We start from the raw sequence: 17384 nt of genomic DNA, 5'->3' as shown, positions 1-17384 counted from the left end.
TTTACAAGTAGTTTTAAGAACATAAAAGTTAAGGGGGCAGCTGCGGGGGCAAGGCTCTACAGTTGGGGGCCAGCTGAATATTGGTAAAGACAGTGTTTGCGCTTGTCTTGCAGTCAGCCCCTTGCTTATTTGATCACGAGCACAATGAAACACCGAAAGAAACGGAAAACCTCGGGCTGTCGAAGGAAATTATTTTCAACTTAACTTAAGAGATATGAAACTGTACACTCAGTTGGCAGTTTATTAGGAACACCAAGCTCAAGCCACTGCAGTCTTGATGCAACAGTCCTGTAACAAGTCCTCTTTCCGTGAAGGTTTTCAATCCACTTTTGTTTAAACTGTGTGTCTGTTGTTCAGCCTCATTGATTGGAATGGAACTGAACATTGTAGCCGTCACGGAGGCAGAACTCATTACGGGACTGTTGTATTAGAGGAGAATTAGGTGGGTGTTTCTAATAAACTGGCAAATGAGTGTAAAGATTGTTTTTAAACTTTTGTTAGAACCAAAGGTGTGAAGTCTGAGAGGCACGGGGAAGAGAGCAGAACAATCACAGTGAAACGTTTTAATGGGATTAATCAGCTTTCTGCATCTGCTGTCCCCAGACCAACCAGTCAACGCCTGAAGGATGATCTACAATCATCATTATTGCTATATTTTTTGGAACATTACAAGATGAGAGTAGTTAAACAAACAGACCATAGACTCGTCAGTCTTTAATAGGAACCTATTTCATGGCATTAGTTAGAGTGGGCAACGTTCACCCTTAGGTGTCTCTTTGTGCCCTTTACGTTTACTTTGCAAAAACAGAAGTTCTTTCATTGAAAGTTACCTAGTGGAAGACAATTAGAGATATCTATACAGTTGCTGCGCAATGAATGAATGAAGTCTTCTATTACACCCAGAAGTGCAAATGAAAATGACCAGAGAGAGGGTTCCAAGTCGAAGTGACGTTTTACTTAGATTATGAGAGGAAATGTCATTCATTTTCTTTTGTATTTCATCAAGACAATGACTAATAATGCTGCTGTTAAGACATGGAGACAGAAGCTGACATTAACTGCTAGTTAGTCTTTTTTTTTTTTTTTTTGCTGTTATGTTGATGTTTTATGTTCTATATTTGAATAAACTGTTTGCTGCAGGGGTTGCTGCCCTTTCTCTTCAGTGATGCGTACAGTACACTGGATTTATAAGCTTGATTTACCCCTTTTTTTTACAGTGTCGTTGAGGACTAGATAAACCAAAACTACAGCTACTAAGGGGCTAAAAAGCTCTGTAAGGGCACAGAGGTGCTGCAGGGTCATGTGGTGGTTTTCAGCACAAGCAACACAGGTCACATTACACACATAGACACAGGCCATTCGATCCATTGTTGATGCAAAGATATTGATGGGTGCAGCTCTAATACTCCTTGCTTGCTTGGTCTTCCTTACAGTCCTACGAACCCACTGGACGGGCCCAGACGGTCCTCCTGCCTGCGCATCGATCCCATACACCACAGCCCCGAGTCGATGCCCCTTTGGAATAAAGTTCCAGGCAACAACAGCGCAAAACTACTCTAGCTTCATTAATATTTATAGGCCAACAAGGAGGTTTTACAGGCTCACCTGTCAACCGCCGCTGTAACTGCTGCTGTAAAACTGCAACAGAGACGAGGCGCCGGAGAGGGTCCCTGCACAGCAGCTGAGGACACACACACACACACACACACAGACACACACACACACACACACACACAGACACACTCACAGACACACAGACACACACACACACACAGACAGACACACACACACACACACACAGAGACACACTCACAGACACACAGACACACACACACACACACACACACACACACACAGACAGACACACACACACACACACTCACAGACACACAGACACACACACACACACACACACACACACACACACACACACACACACTGACTTGTAGTGATTTAAGTTTAAATAATGTTCTTGAAGGAGGACCCCCAATGTGACAAATCTATCTATCATTTTTTGTGTTTGTGTTTCGTTGATAATTTTTTATTCATATTGCTGGGAAGGTCCCCCACATTTAAAACTCAGTTAAATACTTTTTTTTTTTTAGATCGTTCCTCAACGGTCCACCTCGTGCTGCCTCGTGTGTTATGGGAATCACCGTCTTCTTCTTCTTCTTCAGTGGCAGCGTCTTCCAGGTTTGTGACCAATGACAGGGGCGTTGACGGAGGCGAGCAGGGGGAGGGGGGGGGGGGGGGGGGGGGGCTCTCCTCCTCCTCGTGGCCCCCCATGAATGACGCACTCTGAGGTTCAGCTCATATTAATCATTGTTACAGTCGCAAGGGGCCTCGCGACGCCCACATTATTGCGGGACAACAAATTGAGAAAATTGGTTTGAATGTGATCGACGAAGTGTGGACACGGTGAACAACATTGTGACAGAGAGGCTGGAGCTGGTGGAGCTGTGGGGTTTCTTCCTTCCTTCTGCTGAGGCCGCGGGTCTGTTCGGGTCAAAGGATGTGAAAGCGATGGCTCCGCTCATTCTCAGGGCCGCTGCTGCTGCTGATGATGCTGACGATGATGATGAGGAGGAGGATGATGAGGATGATGAGGATGATGATGATGAGGATGATGATGGTGTTGACGTCCCACCGCGCTGTCAACGGGCCGGCAGGTTCACCCACTGCTGCCAGCGAGCAGGACGGCCGATCAATTAACCAATCAGCACATCGTCAGCCCATCACTCACAGCACTTTCTCTTTTTGTAAACCTACGCAAGGTGCTAATGAACTAATTAGACACACACACGCACACACACGCACACACACACACACACGCACACACACACACACACACACACACACACACACGCACACGCACGCTCACTGGCAGCGTGTGCCGGTGCAGTCAACGAGGTGGCTCATTGTGATGAATGGACGAGCTGTAAGGGCTTTTCTCTCCGGCCTGTTCCTCTCCACCTGCACCCATCGGATATATTTGGTTCATTAAGTCAAAAAAAAACAACCTCGCGCTCGTCCTCTCAACGTGTCCACCTCCAGGGCAAATGAACTGGAACAAACAAAACGGCACCCGTGAGAACCTACAACACTTCGCCAGCGTGGTCAGACATATCCTTGAACTTCTTTGGCTGCCTCTTGAGTGTGGAAAGTAATTCAGTCATTTGGCTGATGTTTTCAGCGTATAAGCTGGGACCAATCCCATGAGACACACACACACACACACACACACACACACGCACACACACGCACAGATAGTCATGATTCCCAGAGGGTGAAATAAATGTGAAAATACCCTATTCATCTTTTCTTATTCTAACATGGGGCCTATATTTGAATTCCCAATTACAAACACATTCCTTTTGGACTGTGGACTCCATCAACTTCCTTTTGTTGTTATGTTTTTTCCCTCCCAGCACAACTTCAGCCTGTACGCGTGCTTTCTTCAGAGACCCCACACACACACACACACGTCCCCACCGACGCAACAGGTCATTCCGTCTGTGCTGAATCAAAGTGAGGGGTATAGTTTCAGTCAGTCAGTCTCCAGCCTCCATCTGCTCCGCACTGGGTGTTTCAGCACCACGGACAGCGCACGGCCTCTGTTATTATCAGTAACGGTTTTGTTCACGGCTACCGGAAAGATCCACCTTGGTAAAAATATAACCCTCATAAGAGAAATGACGAGAGATATCAGAGCAAGTGTATGTAGGCAAGTAGCATCCATAGGAGCGAGTTGAATTGAATGAGACCATATCATTTATTCGCCTGCCTCACAGTCTCCGCTGCCAAACGGATTTCACTCCCACCAACAACAACAAAAGAGGACGTAAGGACACGAGGAGAGCACCAGGTACTGTCATTTAACACCCGGTCCCTATAAAACCCACAGAGGGGCACACATGTTGTGGGGGTCCCCCTGTTGGGGGCTGCTGCAGCGATGCGAGGGGCCCGTGGCTCAGTGGCCATTGGTCCACGGGCCCCTCGAGTGACTCGGGCTGCTGAGGCAGCCGCCTCCTTCCTCCTGCACACACACACACGCACACGCACACACACACACACACACACACACACACACACGCACACACACACGCACACACACACACACCACTCAGCCCGGCGGACTGCAGGCAGACGAGGCTCTCTCTTTTCAAGGAGGGAAGGATTTAAAAAAACAAACTTCTGGACAGTAGAGTGCTTCCAGGCCGATGGGCGGTGAGGTGATCTGGGGCTACGGCGGTCGCTCGTTGCGTAAAGCCCATACGGATGATCGATAAGTGCTAAACAACCAAAAAAGGACAAGCAAAGGATCGCGTTCTTGCCATCAATTATTAATACATTCCTGTCAGGCGGCGGGGGGGTGCGAGTGCGAGTGCGAGTGCGAGACGCCACAGCGGCGGCGATCGCCCGCTCCGAAACCGGAGGAGTCACCGGCCGACGATGTCCCGATGTGAGCGCGCGTCCAGGGGAGACGAGGGAGGATGAAGACGCGCGGAGCGGCATCGAGCGCGGCAGAGGTGGAGTATAATGAAGTGGAGTGGGAAGGGACTGTGCACCGTCTTCTCCGGCACGCTCCTCTTCGCGTGCGCCCTGGGCGAAGTCGTCGTCGGACTGCGATGCGTCTCGCTGGGCTCCACGGTGAAGGCGCACTTCCACCTCGGCGCCGCGGCCGGCGCCTTCTACTCCGGGCTGCTGGTGGGCGTCGGGCAGGCGCTGCTGGGCTCCGCGCTGCTCTGCTGCATGGAGAAGCCCGGCTGCAGGAACTTCTTCCTGCTCGGCGTCGTGGTCTTCCTGCTGGGGGTGCTCACCGCCTTCTCCGGCGCCGTGGTGGACGGGGACACGGCGTCGCTGGTGGAGAGGAAGTACTCGCACTACTGCTTCCACTCGGCGGCGGCGAGCCCCGCGTGCGAGCGGCTGCGGGACTACCAGCGGAGCCTGGTGGTGTCCGCGGTGCTCAGCACGCTGGAGTGCGTGCTGGGGCTCCTCAACCTGCTGGTCATCAAGCGGTACAAGGCGGCGCGGTGCTCCCGGAGCCGGCGCCTCCAGCGGCGGGGCGCCGGCGCGGTCCTCTTCGCCGAGGAGCGGGACTGCGCCTCGGCGGACTTCCAGCCGGTGTCCTACATCAACCTGGGCGTGTTTGACGTGTGCGACGAGACGGGCGCGGAGGCGCAGCGCGGCGGGCACCCGTCCGTCGAGCTGCCGGGCTACGCGCCCACGGACCCGGAGCTCAACCGCTGCTTCCCCTTCTCCTACCCGCTGCCCAGCGAACTGCCGCCCGCGTACGAGGACATTTTCCCCGCCGAGGCATGCAACACATAGCCGCCCCCACCCCCCCTGGAATCTGGGTTTACAGTCTCTCATCTCTTCTCTACTCCTCCTCTTCCCCCCCAAACAAACAAACAAACTAACTAACTAACAAACAACAACAACAACAACAACAACAACCGCGGAAGAAACGAAGTAAAAACCAGAAACAGTAAGTTACAGCAGCAGTGATCCAGCTGGTTCACCTGCCTCGCGTCTCATCTCGAACCTCACCAGTCAGACTGATGTGGAGGGCCCCGGGCCCCGGGCCCCGGGAGGCCCCATATAAACGCAACAGCTTGCTGGGGGGGAAAAAAGAAAGAAAGAAAAGAACAATCAAAGGCTGAGTTTGTGTTTTTGAATGTTCGCTGTTGACATTTTTACTTGTGAATAAAAAAAAAGAAAGAAGTGCATTCATCCTCGTCACGCTGTCGCGGAGCCGCCGCCGCCGCCAAGTTCAGTTTCTTGTCGATGGAGTCTGAGGTTCGTTTCCGAGGCTTTTTGAAAAACACTCCTGCCGGTTACTGTGTTGTCTGCTGCAGCTATGTACCGACCCATGAGTCCGCGTCGTCCAGGGACGTTTCAGGAGTATCATTATCATCGTGTCACGAAGACGGAATAGTGCTCAGCTTCTTAAACGGTGTGCGGTGTCCACTTTAAAGGGACAGTCCGCTGATTTATGAATTGGCTGTCGGAAAACCAAGCGGCGTCGTTCTAATAGTTGTTGAATGAAGTTGTCCAAATCAAAGCGGCAGAAGCTGAGATATCCAAACTTGGTGCCTCCAATTGTGAGGACAAAAAAAACCAACCAAACACGGGATCCTACGTTTCCCACAATGCAACTTGCCAGCGCCTTTAATTGGTCCACTCCTTGCCCTCCAGGAAGTCCACACCTTCACAACACATGGCTTTCTGTTATGAGTCTGGAGTCTTGGAGGCCGGATGGGGTCACTGTGGAGTCATCAGGGTCAACTGAAAAAGTTATGAGAGGGTTTCCAAGGGGCCGAGTGTGAAACTGAAGGTGATGTCTGAAAACTCCTTGGAGCTTCCCCTTCAAAAGGGATAGTGCAGTGATGTTGAAGTGGGGTTGTATGAGTTGCTCTTGCACAGTTTAATATGTCACCTTGTGGAGACGGTGATCAGCGATGTCATTTTGCGGAGTTTGGAGGAGAAGTGGAAGTAGCGGAAAGTTCACCGCGCCGACACGCGCCGGTGCAGGGCAGCAGAGTATCACTCCGCAGATCAGCCGTTCCACTCAGAGCTACCGCGACTAATGGATGGCCGACGTACGCTTGAAAAAAAAGTGCAAACTTAAACGGCTGTCTGACAGGAAACTGAAGCAGCGACAAAAATACTTCCTTTATCGTACAATTGAACGGATATTTTTTGGGTAGCGTTTTAAAAATGTGTCGGTGGTCCCCTCTGCAACAGTGGGACTCTGACTCTCGCTACTTCCACTTCTCCTTCGGACTCTGTAAAATGACAGCGCTGATCACCATCTCCATGAGGTGACTCATTAAATATGCATAAGTAACTCCCACAGCCCCGCTTCAAGATCACCGAACCGTCCCTTTAAACGGGTCAGACCGTGAAATAACACTGTGAAGCAGGGTGGCGGAGGAAGCAGACTGAAGTCTGAACCTGAACTCATCTACTTTAATCACTTCTGGGGCTCCGATTTAAAAGCACTGGTTCCCCACGGTGTTCCAGCTAATGTTACGTCTCTAAACTTTATTCAACCTTTTTTTCCAACCAGTTTCAATTAATGGCTACGACAGTGGCAGAAAAAAAAAAAGACGGGTTTTTTTCCGCCCCACCTTCAGACGAAACAGTTCTGTGCTAAATTAAAATGATAATTTTCCCCCCTCGAGGTAAAGCCCCCATATGAACACCCATAGCCAAACGTCTCCACTTCCTGCCCGGCGAACTTTGACCAAACAAACGTTAAGAGCTACTTTACTGGCTCTGTAATAATCCTCCTCTTATCCTTCAAACGGTGTCATGCTGCTTCCCACTCTACTTAGAGGCCAAAACAGGATGAGGCTTCTCCTTCTTAAGTTTTGTGCCTGTTAAAAAAAGAAAGAAGCCCCTATGAATAAGTCAACGACTGAAGCAGTGAACAAGGACGGTCTTCAGGGAGCTGACGTCCTCAAAGTGTCATGGCAGGGTGTCCAAAGAAGAAGGATGCTAATGGGGTCTCTGCTGTGGCTGTGTATCAGCGTCCATTGACAGAAAAACCAGGAGAGAGTTCAGACCCTTTCACCAGTAGGAGACGTTCAGCAGCGCGCAGCACAAAGGAGGGGTCTTCGCCCTGGAGCACGGTCATCACACGGGGTTCAATGACCCCGCCGGCCTGCGTTTGTTTCAAGCGGTTGGTTTTTTGACTTTTTAATTTTCCAATATGCATTCAAAGCTAACATTTTCAGTGGTGCAATAGATGGAGATATATATATATACATATACACATTTACCTTTAGAGGAAGTAGCTGAGAGTGTTTTCCACCTCTCAACTCCTCCAAAATACAGTTAAATGTCATATTTTGTGAAGATCATCGTTCGCGGGCGCTGGTGCGACGAAAGCAACGCTGATTCTATCAGATATTTTGTTTAAATAATGCATGGAGCTTGTTACTTCACAGAAACGATCCGGCATCCGACGAAGTCAAAGTAGGAGATGGGAAATAGCTGAGGTAAAGAGTTCTAGGTTTTCCTTGACTGCCTTTTTGAATGGGATCTTCCGGAGCCTGAATGTGATATAAAAGACACAAGAAGCTTTAGATGATTAAAATAAACTCCGGTCCGACGTGATTAAATCACCCGGACGTCGGTGCCGACTTTGTTTGCACTGAGAGTCGTTGGACTGAAGAGATTTTTCCACTTTCCATTTCTGTGCCTGGTTAAGCTCAGCATAGAGGGTTGTTGTTTTGTTTTGTTTTACATATTTTCAGAAGGCACAAGGTCTCTTCATGCATGGACCGTTCTAAAGTCTTCACATGCCCCAGTAGATTTTCCAACTGCAAATCAACTATACAAGTGTCGTCACAAAATGTGGACCGATCGTTGATTGTATCTCCAGACTGAAGGAGGTATACCATCACGCTGATTCACAAACACCAACAAGAGATTCCGAGAGAAACCACAATTAAAGTATAAATTGAAAGAAGAGCAGATTTTAGTTGAACTGTTTTGTGGTTTAGTCTGAGCAGTCCTCACGCTTCTATTAGAACCACTGCTAACAGCACTATAAAATCAGCTGGCCAGCCCCAATTATATATCTTTTAGCACCGCGCCGTATTTACTGCCTCCACTACAGACTGAGTCACCGAGCTCATTGATCCAAAACAACAACGCAGTTTTCAGTGGCATTAATTCTGCCTCAGCCCCGAGCTTGCAGCGGGACACGGTGAGAGTAGTAAAAGATTTTATGCGAGCTCATGAATCAGATATGATTTAGTCCGACAGCTTTGGCTACGTCACTTTTTTTTTGCTGATTATAACTAAGGTGATTATTAGGAATTAATAATAAGTAGTGAATGTATTGTCGAGGGTAGTATTGCGCTAACGTAAAAATCAGAACTACTTTTTTTACTTTCATTTCATGACATTGTATATTTCCATTTGACTTTAATTTAAAGGGAAATATTGTACTTCATACTAAACTAAAGTTACACGTCACCTATTTAACAAGTAAACATAAATACATACATACTGTGCATAATACAAAAATATGACCCTATTAGATATGATGAATTATTATGAAATAAAACTATCAAAATTAGCCCCATGTCAACCAGCTACAACAGTTGAGTGATACGTATGCATGAATGCATCAGTAATAAAAACCCATGAATATTTAATAGTATACACTAACACAGGGATTATTTTTCTACATTTGTAATACATCTAGTTTTGACACTATCCACAATGTTGACACATTCTCATATATACATTTTGTCAATATTACTTTTGTGCCTTTACTTAAGTAACATGTTTAATGTTTGTCTTATATATATCAGATTTCTATATTGCATCATTGCCTCTTTTACTTGAGTGAAAAGGATAAAGTCTGAATACAGACAGCCAGCCAGCGAGAGAAACATTTCACTTTGCAATTGTGCCCCTGAAAATGTGAGGAAACAGTTCCAGTTCATGCTATTGAGCCACTTTTTTTTTTGACAACATGAATTATCATATTGTGCCTAACTTTCAATGTCAAGTTAGCCAACTGCTTAGCTGGTAACTGCTTATCCGGAAGAAGCAAACTAAGGGAGACTATATCTAAAAAAAATGTTTGGTTGTGTGGTGCCACAATCTCTGCAGTCACGTTGAAGACAAATATAGAAATAGTAAATAGTAAATATGAGTAGCTAAGATGTAATGTTTGTGTGATATGTGGGTAATGGAAACCACACGAGTTCTGTTTTTGGCGTGAATTCCAGTCTTTTCAATTCAAAAACGACAACTTGGAAGAAAAAAAAAATCCTCCAACCGAAAGAAGCTCTCGGTTGAGTCTGACTGCTTTTCAGTCATTACGTTTCACGGCGTCGCCCGTGTTTGAATATCAGCTCCAATCGGATGTAATTATGAAATGACAAAGTGCATTCACCATTGCAGCTAAAAAAAAACCATTTTTGCGAATGTCACCAGTGTGGGAGCAGTGTATAACCGGCTGTCAGTCATGACAAATGCACCTCTGCTCCGAAGTCATTAGCAAAATGTCACCTGCCCGACCACTGGAAACAAAATGTCTAACGACACGCGAGGAACCCACCGAGTGTTTGAACCGCTGAGGCTCGATGCTCTTTTACAACCGATCCGGGTGCCGCGAGTGGCACCTTTTCGTGGTACGTGACCTGATGACCTTTCGTGTTCGCACGCCTGCTTTTACAGGCCGAAAAAAGTCATGTGTGTTTTAATGCAACGTCAAAACTGCTCAACAGCGCGTGCCTGTAAGAGATCAGCGCCGTTAATAAATTCGCTCTGCCCGAGAAGCCGGCTCACGGTATCCTCCCTGCCGTACGACACATCCTGCTGCTTCCGAGGTGTAATGAGGAGTTAGCTGCACATTTTTTTTAGAAGCCAAGACGCGCGAGGTTGTAATGTAGGGCAGTCCATTATCTTAAGATCTGTGTTCTGTGCGGTCTGGACCCCCCCCCCCCCCCCTCTGGTGGCAGATCCTTTGTTGGATAGCAGCGCTACATTAGTGTAATGACAGCCTCCAGCTTTGGTCACACAGAGTGAAAAGCGCTGACTCGCATCTCAAAGTTCCTCACTCAGTCAGAGGCATAATAAGGGAGTGTTTCTGCGCAAGTGATTACACTGCAGATATCTGGGATGAGTGATGCACGCCGCGCGAGAGGGGGGTGACATCAAGGCTCTCTTTGGGACGCGGTTTGACAATTAGCTCATTAAAGTGCGTGGTCATTTTTTAAAATGTTGTTGTGCCACTGTGCTGTAGCTGCTCGCGCAGAGAAAAGAACCGCATAAAGGTTTCAAACACACACACACACACACACACATAAATCTTGCATTGCATTTTTTTTCTTCTTCCATCTGCATGCTTGTCCGAAAAAAGGCAGAAAAAAAAATCAATCCCCCCTAAAAGCCTTTCATTAGACACATATCCATTTGCCTGTGTGCAGCTGCCAGGGGAAGTTGTGCCTGGAAAAACTCCAGTGGGCCTTTTTTAAAAGCCAACACTGTTTTTGTTTTTTTTTCACCTACACGAGCGTCCGGACCGTCAAGCTTGTGCCAAAATTCTCAGGAGCTTGTTTTCCTGGATAGAGAATTGTAAAAGTCGACGACTGGGAGCCGTCGTGGCGACTGAACGCACTACAAACAGCACAACAGGAAACGCTGCAGAAAATCCCCGCTCCGCGCAGGGGTCGGAATCACGTGGCTGCACGTTTGCATGCGAGTTCACTCGATTCGCAGGTATAATGAGGAACTTATGCTCCGGATTCGGCTCATAAGAGGTCATTTCAGTTCACTTATATTCCTGGAGCGCTGCTTGGTGAATTAGAACTTTCATCATCGAATGACTGTGAGTTTTTTTATTCACTGTACTGACACGTGATACACGGTCAAACTGTCAGTGACTGATGCAAATCAGCAGTTCAAAGTTAACTGAATTAAGGTGCACTTAGTAGGGTTGTTCTCCCCCCAGAGCTTTCACGTGTATATCAAGTGGTCTGCATCAGCAGTTGGCTTTTATGATTTCTAAAGCGGAAACAAATGGTTACTTTGATTGCCGATTATCACGGTTTATTACTTTGGTGAATGAGTGATCAATTATTTAATCTAGAATACATCAGAAAATAGTGGGAATGCACATCACAAGTTCCTGAAGCTTGTTTGATCAACAATCCAAAACTCAAAGGTTGTCAGTTTGCATTGACATGAAAAAGAGACGCGCGTCTCGTATCAGATGGGAACACATTTGGCATCATTTTGTTTTAAAAAGTGGACAGTTAATCTATTATCAAAATAGTTGCTGATTATTATTCTGTTGATTGACTAATTGTTTCGGCTTTTTAAAGGAGACATATTATGTTCATATTCAGGTTCGTACTTTTAACTTGTGTTACCTCTTAAAAAAGGTTTAAATGTTTTAATGTTCATAAAAGGCATCAGTGTTCTCATACTGTCCATTCCTGCAGCTCCTCTTTTCACCCTCTGTCTAAAATGCCTGGATTTCTTTTAGCCCCGCCTCCTGATAAACCCCTGTCTGCTCTGATTGGCCAGCTGGCCCAGTCTGTTGTGATTGGTCAACCGCTTTCAAAATGTGTAGGAAATGTCACGCCCCTTCACCAGAGAAGTGGAGATTCTCAGATTGCAGGTGGGGTTACCTCAAAAGAGTCCAACTGTGACATCACAGTGGGAGAGAAATCGGAACCAGTTGTTCAGAGCCAGGCTGTAGGGTTTAGCCAGCTCACAAAAAACACAACAGGGTGATCTTTTTTCACAGTTTGTGAGCTGACAGGCTCCACAGATACACACATTTATTTGCACAAACACTGAAAAGCGTTTTTGCACAATATGTCACCTTTAAGAGTTCTTGTCAGACCTTTAATGACCAACTAGTCTTCCACCGTCACTGACCGGCAGCACATTCGAACGAGCTCATCTAACACGGGGGGCTGCTGAACTATTACTTAATGAATGCTTTTCCTCACTGTTGCTGTTTAATTATCTTTTATGCTCAGTATAAACCAAACTCTCGACACCAGATGTCTTCTGTTCCATTTGTCTGCCAACTGATGAGCACCATTTGCCAGCAAAGCATTTTTATACTACAGCTAAACCCCTGGATACTTGGTTCGTCTGCTTCTTCATACCGGAAAAAAATTATCTTGCCAATGGAATTGCTCTGTGACACTTTTTCTTCTCTAACTGATGCTATTCGGAATATGGTGGGATTATATAAGTCCCACTTAGGGTTCTCAACACATCCTGACGTTTAAAGTGCTCAACGTCGGAATCACATCCATATTTTTAGTATGGACTTGGACACACGCACAATCGAATCTTCTTAAGTCTGATCCCATGCAATTATCAGTGAAAGGATCTTGACGCAGATGGTCAAATGTGTCTCATGGAGGTTTAACAAGCAGCTCCTCCAAATCTGTGCCAGTCAAGCCAAGCAGTCATTTTATGCAAACGCCGAGTGTTTCCCTCCAGGCTTTCTTAGCAAGTGAGTAGAAATTTTCAGCGAGCTGGATTCCTCTCAGTAGCTGGGAACAGAGAGTGTGGCGGCGATGCAGTGAAGGGAGAAAGGGAACCCTGGCAAGCGTCCGCCGCCACAGAGCGAGGTGTGCGCGTCAATCAGTAGCTCCTGCAGTGGCTGCTGTTTCCAAAAGGGAGCCAGCTCTAAATTTGCAATAACCTCTTTGGCGGGCTGCCATCTGCCACTTAGCAGACAACTCCTGGAGCATTAAAAGAGTGGAGCGCTGCAGCCGAGTTAAGGTCGCTTACGCAGGGAAAGCTCCAACTCGGAGGCACAACTTCAATTTGGCTCTCCAGCTGCTCTGCTCCTGCAATTAGTTCTGTATTTTTTTCCTGCCGGACAGACCGGACGCGGCTAGCGCCGACTTCACACGAGAGAGACGAGTGAGAGAGCGCACACACAAATCGCTGGGCCTCAGACATGTATTCCAACAGCACATTGTACAAGCCGAGGAGGCGCAAAACGCTCACGGATTCATGACAACATGATTTATGCCCTTTCACATGTGCACAAACACACTTGTGCCTGATGATTTATAGACGTCACGCTACAAAAGTAGGAATTGTGGTGTCACACATTTTGTTTTCCTTCACATTTGGAAAAAAATGTATTCTATCACTTTTAAATGTTGATCAAGAATGATCCAAATGATTTAGCTTCACTTTAGCCTGCATTGTGTGATTTTTTTTTGTCACTCGGGGACATCGCAACAAACAGTAATATTGTCATTTTGAAGTGTAACGACAAACAGCAAACCCTTTCCACTGCCAGCAGATATATGGAGCGACACCATCGTTCATTGTTTTCTGGCCTCCTGACGAATGCTAGTCCAATGTTAACTCTCCTCTAAGCTCAGTTTTGGTTTCTACTAACTGGTGAGGGAATATCTGGCTCTTTGGTTGCTGAACGCAGGGTCATCCCTATGTTCCTTCAGCCCTATGTTCCCTCAGCCCAATGTTCCTTCAGCACTATGTTGCCTCAGCCCTATGTTCCCTCAGCCCTATGTTCCTTCAGCCCTATGTTCCCTCAGCCCTATGTTCCCTCAGCCCTATGTTCCTTCAGCCCTATGTTCCCTCATCCCTATGTTCCTTCAGCCCTATGTTCCCTCAGCCCTGTTCCCTCATCCCTATGTTCCTTCAGCCCTGTGTTCCCTCAGCCCTGTTCCCTCAGCCCTGTTCCCTCAGCCCTATGTTCCTTCAGCACTATGTTCCTTCAACCCTGTGTTCCCTCAGCTCTATGTTCCTTCAGCACTATGTTCCCTCAGCCCTATGTTCCCTCAGCCCTATGTTCCCTCAGCCCTATGTTCCATCAGCCCTATGTTCCTTCAGCACTATGTTCCTTCAACCCCGTGTTCCCTCAGCTCTATGTTCCTTCAGCACTATGTTCCCTCAGCCCTATGTTCCCTCAGCCCTATGTTCCTTCAGCCCTATGTTCCTCATTTCTATTAGATTTCCCCCGCATCAAAATTAAGCCCTTGTTAGGGTGAGGGAAAATAGGGCTAAGGGGATATAGGTTTGAGGGAACATAGGGTTGATGGATCATAGGGCCAAGGAAACACAGGGTTGAGGGAACATAGGACTGAGGGAACATAGGGCTGAGGGAACACAGGGCTGAGGGAACATAGGGTTGAGGGAACAAAGGTCTGAGGACACATAGGGCTGAGGGAACAAAGGTCTGAGGAAACATAGGGCTGATGGAACATAGGGATGAGGGAACACAGGGTTGAGAGAACATGGGGTTGAGGGAACATAGGGCTGAGGGAACATAGGGTTGAGGGAACATAGGGTTGAGAGAACATGGGGTTGAGGGAACATAGGGCTGAGGGAACATAGGGTTGAGGGAACATAGGGTTGAGGGAACATAGGGGTGAGGGAACATAGGGCTGAGGGAACATAGGGTTAAGGGAACATAGGGCTGAAGGAACATAGGGCTGAGGGAACACAGGGCTGAAGGAACATAGGGCTGAGGGAACACAGGGTTGAGGGAACACAGGGCTGAAGGAACATAGGGCTGATGGAACATAGGGCTGAAGGAACATAGGGCTGATGGAACATAGGGCTGAGGGAACATAGGGCTGATGGAACATAGGGATGAGGGAACATAGGGCTGATGGAACATAGGGCTGAGGGAACACAGGGTTGAGGGAACATAGGGCTGAGGGAACACAGGGTTGAGGGAACATAGGGCTGATGGAACATAGGGTTGAGGGAACATAGGGGTGAGGGAACATAGGGTTGAGGGAACATAGGGCTGATGGAACATAGGGCGGATGGAACATAGGGTTGAGGGAACACAGGGTTGAGGGAACATAGGGCGGATGGAACATAGGGCTGAGGGAACATAGGGCTGATGGAACATAGGGCGGATGGAACATAGGGCTGATGGAACACAGGGTTGAGGGAACATACGGGTGAGGGAACAGGGTTGAGGGAACACAGGGTTGAGGGAACATAGGGCAGATGGAACATAGGGTTGAGGGAACACAGGGGTGAGGGAACACAGGGTTGAGGGAACATACGGGTGAGGGAACATAGGGTTGAGGGAACATAGGGTGGATGGAACATAGGGTTGAGGGAACATACGGGTGAGGGAACATAGGGCTGATGGAACATAGCCAAGCTCCTGCTGAACGCTACCAGCTAGTTGCTAACTCTGTCTGTTGGTTGTTTAACAGTTTGTGCTGTTGCTGAACATATAGTGTAAAGTTGTAATGTACAGTCTGCTACAGGAGGAAATGATGCTGATGAGAGCAGTGAGACTGAATGAAACAACACAGTTGTGGGTGAAAACAAAGATGCTCAATCGCTCTGTAGAGCTGAGGGACACTGCAGTCAAGTGATTATACACAGAGTGAGTCATTTAACATTGATTGATTGACTATAGCACCTTTGAAATAAGCTCAGCATATATCATTCAATGGGGGACAAAATAGTTTTAATCCAGTGATCATTAAAATCCTGAACATGATTTGTGGTCTACAACAATGGAGCTTTTTAAAAAGATTCATTATTCAGTGGGTGACACTAGACTTGAGCGACAACGCGGATCTCTGGTACGAAATCAATCCAAATATCCGCAGTAATGTGTTTACGTCTCACGTTCACTCTTCCAAAGGAGACGATGGGTTGTGAAGAAAAGGGGGGAAAAAATACAATTTCACATTTTTTAAATGAAAAAATAGAAATTCTATAATGTGATTCCACAGCCCTGGCTCTGAAACCACACTCTCGGACACTAAGTGCTGCTGCGTTGAGTGTCACCTCCACTGTGTATATGGATGCAGATCGGACGCTAAAATCTTGAAGTCGTTGGCCTTTCGTGGATTGTGTGTCAGATAACACTGTGTGAAGACAGTTGTATTGGGCCTCTACAGCATGAGGCCACACGCGCCTGGTTCCGCATCACCTAGGGGCCAAGAAGGGTCTGAGCGGGTCGTGTTAAGGACTCCGTTGTTGAGGCACGCACTGCGGCGCGGTGGCCAGATGCTCCTCTGTGCCAGTTGTGATGGCAACACAAAGACCTGTGGTGGAAGAACGTTGTCACAGCGAGCTCCTTCACGCTTAGTTCGTCCAGTGAGAGGGCCTTTTGTCAATCTCAGCTCTGGCAAACCCATCAGATGCCTCAGGAAGCAGGGTTGTGCCCAGATGGGTGTGTGGAGAGAGGAGAGAATGTCCGGCTTAGTGACGACTGGCAACAACCTTGCAATGAGTGCATCCAGAGCAACGGTGTTGGTCAGGCCGCCTCCTGGACACTGGTCACACTGGTGTGGAACCTGCCGGAGAGATGACGGATCACTTTAAGCCCGTGGAGGCCTCAGGATCCCACGGAGGAGCTGGAGGGCACGGCCACGAAGAAAAGCTGCCATCATGACCCGGAGCTGGATAAGTGGTGGGAAACTAGGTGACTGGATGTAACAGGAACACGGCTCATGCAGTATCTAACAGAGTAAGAATACATGTTACATCAGTTATAAAGACTTTGTAACTGTAACTGTAAATTCCGTATTATTCTGGAAAAATTGTTGAGCTGGAAAAATATATATAAATATATACGTTAAAATAACTTCATAACAATGTGCTATTATCAAATATTATAAAACAATCCCTCATGCCATTGGTTTTATTGGCAAATTTTGGCTTTGAACAAACATTGAATTCAGCCCCGATATCTTTTGTCGGATTTCGTGGCAATAGTAGATCTTCAGTGCGTCGTCAGCGTGCAGATTTTAAGAGAGACTCACACTCATTAGTGAGCACGGCACGAAAACGTGTCGCTCCTTTTAATTGCGGCATCGACGTCCAAGCTCCTGAAGGCAGAAAATGATGACTCGGTGGGTGGATAG

General features: G+C 47.4%; 2 protein-coding genes across 2 annotated transcripts in view; one reads left to right on the top strand and one right to left on the bottom strand.

Annotated features, from left to right (window-relative positions):
- Window positions 1-4099: 4099 nt before the first annotated feature.
- Window positions 4100-5816, top strand: LOC118320062 (transmembrane protein 271-like). The gene has a single exon (XM_035650839.2). It carries the CDS (start codon window positions 4540-4542, stop codon window positions 5329-5331), a length of 792 nt encoding a protein of 263 aa, XP_035506732.1. The 5' UTR covers window positions 4100-4539; the 3' UTR covers window positions 5332-5816.
- Window positions 5817-16003: 10187 nt separating this feature from the next.
- The window catches only part of pigg (phosphatidylinositol glycan anchor biosynthesis class G), a 57760-nt gene continuing 56379 nt past the window's right edge, over window positions 16004-17384 (bottom strand). The window contains exon 14 of the mRNA XM_035649987.2: window positions 16004-16979. Coding sequence (XP_035505880.1) covers window positions 16969-16979 — 11 coding nt within the window. The 3' untranslated portion in view covers window positions 16004-16968. The remainder of the gene's footprint in view (window positions 16980-17384) is intronic.

This window comes from Scophthalmus maximus, chromosome 9, assembly GCF_022379125.1.
Source record: "Scophthalmus maximus strain ysfricsl-2021 chromosome 9, ASM2237912v1, whole genome shotgun sequence".
In the NCBI taxonomy this organism is placed as follows: Eukaryota; Metazoa; Chordata; class Actinopteri; order Pleuronectiformes; family Scophthalmidae; genus Scophthalmus; species Scophthalmus maximus.
This window is presented reverse-complemented; position numbering and strand designations above follow the sequence as displayed.

Excerpts from the sequence above, each read along its gene's own strand:
- LOC118320062 (XM_035650839.2), top strand. The coding sequence starts at position 4,540 with ATGAAGTGGAGTGGGAAGGGACTGTGCACCGTCTTCTCCGGCACGCTC.